Raw genomic sequence first — 9286 nt, 5'->3', positions numbered from 1 at the left:
ATCGTACGTTCTCAAATTTAACGTAGATATCACGTTGCAAAAGACAAGAAATCCACACTAAATTATTAACTTAAAGTTTTTCTCCTTTCATGAACTGTATTCTTTTATAAACTTTAACGTAATCACATTTATTTACTCACTCGATGAGACGAGAAATTTACTAATGTCTCTCACTAATCACTATTAATCACTGTCGAATAATAACTGTTGGCGATTAAAAATCACTCGATGAAAGAAACACGCGCGGACACGTTACTACACGACGCGACGACGCGACAATGCGACGATAATTACTCGGCGACTGCAAGCAGTTTTTTGTCATGGTAGGTTGCGGTAGGTTAAAGTACTACTGGCGCTATCGAACGCGATCATGTGTTCGATTGAAGAATGCGATAAACATAATAAACATTTAACATATTAATATTATTATTAATATAACATATTATTATTATCATGAATGTGTGTGATATCCATACATCGTATGATATCTATTTAAAAATTAATTAGATTAAATAAGTGTTTTTAAAATATTTATTACTTTTACTATTATCTTAAATAAATATTTAATATTAATATTTTATATGATAATAGTAAAAGTAATAAATATTTTAAGGGGGGAAGACCCTCCAGACAACAGGTTTTTCAATAATTTTTTACAAAAAACTGAGAGTATTTATTACATTAAATGAAATTACATATTGACATTGATGTTCAAATGTATACACACAAATTTTTTTATAAGAAAAAAAAACAAAATGGCGGCGCTACAGCTGCTCAAACTTGGCTTCTTCAATTTGCGCTGTGGAATGCCCAGCCCCTTGTAGTCAACTGAAATCAACCAATCAAAAGTTTTTCATTAAAATAAGTTATTTCGCTTTGTATGTACCTATTTTTAACGAAAAAAAAAATGAAAATTTGAACACAAAAAGAAAAAAATTACACTTTTTTTTTATAAACAAATTGTTAAAAACAATATTTTTAGTAATAATTAATACAAACTTTTAGGTATATCCAAAGGCCAATACGTTAAAGAATATCTGTGCAAAATTTCAAGTTGATATCTTAATTACTTTTTAAGTTATATTCGACAGCGCGGAAAAAAACATGTTTTGAGAAAAACGCGATTAAAGTTTTCGTTCTTGTAAAGTAGAGTTAAAAGCAATTTATAGTTACCCAAGCTTAATCTGCGATGCCAGGACCATAAAGCAAGCCTTCTACTTCGAAAAAATCATTCATTATGGCTGCATTCTTTTCTTTCTGTGCAGTTCTGGCCTCTTTTGTCGAATTTAACGAACGCCGCTCTTGCCTCTTCACTCGATTGCTATCGTACGAGTCTGCGAAAATCTTACATTCCAAGCTTATTGTTAAATCCAGGTCACTCATGACTTTGAGTACGAATGAGTAGCCATCGTTAAATATTCCTGCAGCTAAAAATGCTGCGATTTCAATAATTTTTGCGCCACAATGCAAGTGCTTGGGAGCTAAACGCCATACAGTTAAATTGAAAGACTCGTTCGCGTTTTGGGTAAAACCGCCAACGCAACGTTCAAGCAAATCATCCCGTGACAAATCTTCATAAATTGGCAGTATGTTTTTTTGTACGTCTTCGTGCAGTGGAGCTGGATGTTCATAAGGAATATTTTTGGCTTGTGCAGCGTTGTATTTACACCACGAGTCGACGCCAGTGGGACAGAACTGATGTTGCGGCTTTTTATCAGTCGAGATCAAGTGATAATACGTGGCCATAATCTCTTTTTTCATATCATCTTTCGACTGCGCATTTCTTCGTATCGCAAGACCATAGTATTTTGTTAATTTTTTAATCAAAGCATCGGTTAGTTTGCCTTTTCCACCGAGCTTTGCGGTCTTTTTTAAATTTCGAAGGCGGCTTCCCATACGCTTTTCTACGTGACCTACGCACTCACTTTTTTTAACTTCAACATCTTCGTATGGACTAGCATCTAATATAACTTTGAATGTTTTTGTGTCGCCATCTCCAACATAATTAATGTAACGTACCCCATACTTTTCTTCTGAACGGCCAAACATCTCAAGAATCGCATCGACTTCCATCTTGCCTGCAGAGCCTTTATGATTGATGGTACAACTTTCTTCGTGATCAGCGCCTTCTGGATTGTCGGGGTTATTTTGAAAGTACGTACATGCTTGGCAGTAGCTGCTTTTCACAACTAAATCAATTACTTTTCCCGAATAATAGGCTATTAGCGTAGTTACGCCGTACAAAGACGAGAAGCCGCGCTTCTTCCAAGATCCATCACCGCTAACAGTGAAATTTAGTAAAGGTTTTTCTTTTGCCTCATTTTCTCTTTTCTCGTTTTCAATTGCATTTTTACATGTGACATCAAACAATTTCTTGACGGAAGTATGTACGTGTTCGATAATGCGTTCATAAGCATGTTTACTTAGTCCGCTGCCTAAATTCATTACGCCACAAAAAATGTTTATACCTTCTCGAGCGACACCAAGTAAGCGCATTGCGAAAACAATACGTCTGTTTATTTCATAAGCACAATGAATAAACGGGCTTGATGGAATAAGTAAAGTACCACATCTGCAAGTAACGGAAATTTTGAAGCCGAGTCCTTTGTCACCTGATTGTCCAAACGACAATTTTTGTTTGCACAGTTTGCACACTAATATATCGGCAAGAGCAGAAAATACACTAACAAACTCAATGATTCTATAGCAAAAACTTTGGCTAACAATAATATCGTCCGGCGATGACTTCAATTTTTTTGCAGACACACTAGCTTCGTCGTTGGACTCTTCGTCAACTTCCATGTTTGGTACACTGGAAAATTGATTTCCTTGAAATTTCTTACGGCGAGGATAGTTTGGACGATAATTTTGATTATTTTTATCAACTTTACGACTCATTTTATCAAGTAATTATTCAAAACGCGATTCAAAATAACAACACGAGGCACTGGACTGTATACTAACAACAAGCCGTTTCTCAGCTGACTGTTTGTGTGCAAACAAAAACGACAGTTACACAATCCGAATAATCGTCCGAAGTGCCCCCTATTTTCCAAAGAGTAAAGTACAAAACTTATTTGGCTAAGAAATTAAAAGGTATAGGCCGTAAAGAGCGCGCGCTCGCTTACCTGCTATCGGTACTTTCGACGCTCATCACTTCACTGACTTTCTAGGGACTTTTTAGACTTTCTATTGAGCTTAAAACATTGAAAATATATTCTTTAGGTTGTAAATGAATTTTTAAAGCAAAAAAAAAAATGCAAAAATTGAAAGTTCTGGAGGGTCTTCCCCCCTTCAAAACACTTATTTAATCTAATTAATTTTTAAATAGATATCATACGATGTATGGATATCACACACATTCATGATAATAATAATATTAATATGTTAAATGTTTATTATGTTTACCGCATTCTTCAATCGAACACATGATCGCGTTCGATTGCGCCAGTAGTACCTTAACCTACCGCAACCTACCATGACAAAAAACTGCTTGCAGTCGCCGAGTAATTATCGTCGCATTGTCGCGTCGTGTAGTAACGTGTCCGCGCGTGTTTCTTTCATCGAGTGATTTTTAATCGCCAACAGTTATTATTCGACAGTGATTAATAGTGATTAGTGAGAGTCATTAGTAAATTTCTCGTCTCATCGAGTGAGTAAATAAATGTGATTACGTTAAAGTTTATAAAAGAATACAGTTCATGAAAGGAGAAAAACTTTCAGTTAATAATTTAGTGTGGATTTCTTGTCTTTTGCAACGTGATATCTACGTTAAATTTGAGAACGTACGATCTATCGGAAAATTCATTTCTCCTTCAAGCAATTACAGCAATACATCAAAAGTCATCGAACAAGGTAATAATAACTATTTTTTGACGTTATGTGAAAACAGATCTCGGGAAGTCAGAGGGACAGTGTGTCAAAGGAAATTCGTGAAAAGAGAAGGGTTTTTAGTGGGTAGGGAGTACCGAGTTGGTAATTCGACTTGGTACTCGAGTCCCACATAACTCACTGGATCGACCGGTGGGTATGCATAAAATGCATTTTCCCCTCTCTCGTAAAGAAAAAAAAAAAGTACAGGTGAATGAGCGAATGAGAGAGAGAGAGAGAGAGAGAGAGAGAGAGAGAGAGAGAGAGAGAGAGAGAGAGACAGACAGACAGACAGACAGACAGACAGACAGACTGACAGAGAGAGAATGTATGTGTTCGCATGTGTGTCTGTATGTGTATAGCAACCAGCTGATCGCAGCAGGCGCCCCGCGTAAGCACCCGCGTCTGACGGTGAATCGCGCCATCCTTGCCTGCCTCTTGTATTCGACCCGTCATACGTTAACTACTTCCTTTAATAATTCAAAAACTAAGCTTCGGATGAAATTTTGCCAAAGGAAAAATCGTCTTAGAATTCGGTCAACATTATGTTTTTGCAAAAGCATAAAGTTATTTAGAATCACCCTGTATATATTCACGTCCTGATTAACGTGCAGATTAGAATATAATGATAATATGTTAAAACGATAAAATAGTGAGAATCTTTCCGAAAAAACACAAGCAGTTTTCTTGGCGCCAATTTTTGTTATTGGCCGGACCGTTGATATAATACATATTCACGTCCTGATTAACGTCCAGATTTGAAAATAATTACATTTAACATACATTTTATAAGATTTTGTTTTATTTTTCGCGATATAAGACAAGAGGTTCTTGTAATATAATTTATGACAAAATCAGTAGCGTAATACATTTTTCACTAAAATTATTAGTTTCCAAATACATAATTAACATCAATGAGCTGATTTTGTTAAATTACAATAGACAGTAACATATAATATGTTTAAACGATGAAATAGTGAGAATCTTTCCGAAAAAACGCAAGCAATTTTGTTGGCACCAAATTTTTGTTATTAGCGGGAACGCTGATATAATATATATTCGCGTCCTATAAACGTCCAGATTTAAATATAATGACATATTACGTACATTTCATACAATTTTTATTTTACTTTTCGCGATATAAGACAAGAGATTCTTGAAACATAATTTATGACAGAATCAGTAGCGTAGTAAATTTTTCACTAAAATTTTTAGTTTTTAACTACATAATTAACGTCAACAAACTGATTTTGTTAAATAATAATAAACACTAACATATAATATGTTAAAACAGCGAAATAGTGAGAATCTTTCCGAAAAAAACACAAGCAATTTTGTTGGCGCCAATTTTTGTTATTGGCGGGACCGTTGATATAATTCATATTCACATCCTGATTAACGTCCAGATTTAAATATAATGACATTTTACGTACATTTCATACGATTTGTATTTTATTTTTCACGATATAAGAGAAGAGGTTCTCGAAAAATAATTTATGACAGAATCATTAGTATAGTACATTTTTCACTGAAATTGTTAGTTTTCAACAACATAATTAACGTCAATGAACTAATTTTTGTTAAATTAACGTTTTAATATGCTAAAACGATGATATAGTGAGAATTTTTCCGAAAAAAACGCAAGCAGTTTTCTTGGCGCCAATTTTTGTTACTGGCGAGACCGTTGTTATAATACATATTCACGTCATAGTTTAAAGTTTCAATTTAAATGTATGACATTAAATGTACATTTTAATAAAATTTTTGTTCAATTATCAACGATATGAAGCTAGAAATTCTTAAAATACAATTTTTGATGGTCAGCAGTGTAGTACATATTGCACTGGAATTTTTAATTTTCATAATTAACATCAATAAATTAATTTTGTTATATAATAAAATACTAATCTTTTAATAGTATGGCAAATCGCTTCTATATAACTAAAAAGTGCAAATTTCTTCGTAATAGCGCAATCAATTTTCATGGCGCTTAATTTTTGTTATTGACGAGACCGTTAATGTAATATATATTTGGACCATTTAAAAGGCATATTTTTCCAGAAAAATAATATTATTTATAATTTGTGTCGGCATGATTCATTTCGTTTAATTTTAAGTGATATACCTCAAATGATTTTAAAATTTTTATATCAACAACGAGCTTTTATAAACTGAGATTGTCAGCTATATTCATACTCCAAAAAATTTGTAAAAATATCTGGTAAATTAATTTGTATAAAAATAAAATTTATAAAAAGTAACTTTGAAGAGAAAATCCTGATGGGTCAAATTTCTCGTTTCAATCTCAATTATTTATGGTTTGATACTAGTTTTATAAACGAAAGATGTTTCTTGATAAAGTCAAAAATATCCTTAAAATAATATTTTTATTTTAATAATAGTTTATATATATGTAGCACGCGTGTATCTGAGGTAGCTTTTAATTGTTAATTGTAAATATCATTAGAAATTTTGATACAAATTCTATATTTTAAAATTTAAATGCTATATATAACTTTCAATAAATTTAAACATACATATACATATGCATAAAATTGATAAAGTGAACTGAAATTGTAATAAATGTTATACCGAATTCGCGCGTTTATATCATATCACATAAATAAATAAATATAAACTTTGTAATATTTTATATTAAAAGCACACAATTTTCACAGAGTTTAAGGTGAAGATAATATATTTTTGTAAAATAAATGTGTATAACAATAATGTTTTATGTTATTGTGCTAATTTGAAACATAATATATACATGGTCCCTAAAATATCCTTATAACTGCGGCATGTGTCCCAAAAATATACATATTACATTTTGATTAACAAAAAATTGAAAATTTGAAAAAAAAATTATTTTGTACATAAAGGACGACATGAGAAGTTAAACATATGAATATTTAATCTGATGATGTCATGTTTTTAATGAAATTAGAATAAATTTCTAGTTTTCGTTACATTTCATTTTTTCATCGATAACATGTGTAATACCAGGTCGGATCTGGAAGTGTACATTAAATTGAAAAAAGATCCAGGTCCGACCTGGCAATAGCCAAAGGTCCAGGAAATATACAATATATTATCTAAAAGGTCCCTGCAACATCCCTTAGACATATATATGTTGCAGGGATATCGTGAAATCCGTTTTTTTGCAAAATCTCTAAGGAATCCACAAAAAACCGGGATATTGTGGAACGGATAAAAATTACACAATTTTACTAGGAGATTTCAGTGATTTCGCAAAATCCCGGGGCTCTGTCAGTGAAATTGTGAATTGAGATGTTTTTACACAATCCTACTAATTTATTTTAGGGTCTTCGCAAAGTCTCTAAGCGTAACTAGGTATATTGTGTGGTAGTTTTCGTTTGTTATTCACGAGATTGGGAAGGGAGGGAGGGGAGTACATGCGTCGTCGCGTGGCCGGGAGTCACATGTGCGCTCAACGTCGCCAGTCCAGAAAATTACGTAGATTACGCGCGTACGCATTTGTTTGGTATTTTTCCTATTTTGCTATTATTTTACGTTTTGCGCAACTGATTTGCATTATCTTACGTACGATGAGTAATACTGAGGACGCTGTGCAGCAGGACAATAATGAAGACAAATCATCTGTTGATAGTGATATGTCGAAAGAAGATTATGACACAGAACTTCAACAGTTTTACGCAAGTAAATCAAATTCTATTAAGCTTGAATGGACGACAAATCGAATCAAGACTGTTATTGGCTTAATTGAAGAATTTAAATCGTCTAAAGCTCTGCAAATTAAACGTACTTCTTCACATTATAATTATGCTAATAAATATGACATAATGGATGTAGGTGCTGAAAAGATATTGATATTAAAACGTAAAAGTCATTCGTCACCTGTGATGCATATAATACCTAGTGAATAATACTATGACTTTATTTCGCGATATCACAAGTCTACAGGTCACGGTGGGCGAGACAAAATTGTTTATGCTTTTAAGGAAAAACACATCATTCCCGTTCCCGCAATCAATATTTATCTGAAGTTGTGCAAGACATGTATGAATAAGAAATCTTTCCCAAAAACTGGTATCGTAGTTCGACCTATAGTTACAAAGGATTTTAATAGTCGAGGACAAATCGATCTTATCGATCTACAATCAGCACCGGATAAAAATTACAAATGGTTACTTAATTACCAAGATTATGGCACCAAAAATTTTGTTTTTTAAGACCACTTACATCCAAACGCGCTGCTGAAGTTGCTTTGGAACTTTTAAAGATTTTCCTAGAGGTGGGATGCCCCAATATTCTACAAAGCGATAATGGCCGTGAATTTACGGCAGGTGTTATTCATGAGTTAATAAACATGTGGCCTGACTGCAAAATACTTAACGGAAACTTCGCCACCCACAAAGTCAAGGAAGTGTGGAACGCTGTAATCAGGATGTGGAAAACATGTTGCGATCATGGATGCGTGATAACAATTCTATCGCCTGGTCTATAGGTTGTCACTTTGTTTAATATCAAAAGAATTCCTCTTATCATCGGACAATAGACAAATCACCGTATAAAGCATTATTTGGAAAAGATCTTAAGACCGGTCTTACATCTACCTGCTAATTTAATATCGCAGCTTGAGACAGAAGATTTAAAAAAATTACTCGAAAAGCAAAAATTTAAAGATCACGGTTCAGATATAAACAATGAATTTATAAATGTGCTGAAAAAGCCGCTTGTACCTCAAGAGCATGAATTGCCAGGAAGTTCAGCGGATGACCAAGAATCTAGAGTCTTAATGTGTCATGTCTGTAATAAAGAATCTAGCGGAGCACATAGTTGTTGGAAATGTAAGCAAGTAATCCACGCGATATGCGGTGAGGCTGACGGGAGTGGCTCATTGGCGCACAGTACAATTGGACACGTTGCAATTGCACACCGTGCTATTAGACACATAAGATTGCGCACCATTCGATTGGACACGTTACATTTGCCCACCGTTCAATTGGACACAGTTCTTTTGCGCACCGTTCGATTGGACACGTTACATTTGCCCACCGTTCAATTGGACACAGTTCTTTTGCGCACCGTTCGATTGGACACGTTACATTTGCTCACCGTTCAATTGGACAGTTCTTTTGCGCACATTACTTTTGCCCACAGTTCAATTGCGCACATATACTTTTCCATGCGAAGGAAGGTTCCACATGGGTTTGCAACGGGGTGAGGGGCGGGGGGCGGGGGTGCAGTCTGTGCGTGTACTTTGAACGCAAACTGGGATTCCACATGGGTTTATAAAACTGTGGGCAAAAGTAATGTGGGCAAAAGTAATGTGCGCAAAAGAACTGTGGGCAAAAGAACTGTGCGCAAAAGAACTGTGCGAAAAAGAACTGTGTCCAATTGAACGGTGGGCAAATGTAACGTGTCCAATTGA

At 34.3% G+C, this 9286-nt stretch overlaps 1 protein-coding gene across 2 annotated transcripts; it reads right to left on the bottom strand.

Moving 5' to 3' along the window:
* Window positions 1–787: 787 nt before the first annotated feature.
* LOC145976901 (uncharacterized) lies at window positions 788–3024 on the bottom strand. Of its 2 annotated transcripts, XM_083108412.1 has the most exons (3): window positions 2965–2988; window positions 1174–2812; window positions 788–828 (listed from the first exon to the last, which is right to left on the bottom strand). In XM_083108412.1, the coding sequence occupies exon 2, from the start codon at window positions 2800–2802 to the stop codon at window positions 1180–1182; it is 1623 nt and encodes a 540-aa protein (XP_082964538.1). In that variant the 5' UTR covers window positions 2803–2812; window positions 2965–2988; the 3' UTR covers window positions 788–828; window positions 1174–1179. The 2 variants fall into 2 exon arrangements, with proteins under 2 accessions (XP_082964538.1, XP_082964537.1); XM_083108411.1 differs by having other exon boundaries at window positions 1174–3024.
* Window positions 3025–9286: the final 6262 nt, after the last annotated feature.

The sequence above is a fragment of the Camponotus vicinus genome, unplaced genomic scaffold, assembly GCF_025532165.1.
Source record: "Camponotus vicinus isolate PSW18456_S1 unplaced genomic scaffold, iyCamVici1.0 SCAF_9, whole genome shotgun sequence".
NCBI lineage: Eukaryota > Metazoa > Arthropoda > Insecta > Hymenoptera > Formicidae > Camponotus > Camponotus vicinus.
Note: the sequence above shows the minus strand (reverse complement) of the source record. Positions and strands in the feature narration are given on the sequence as shown.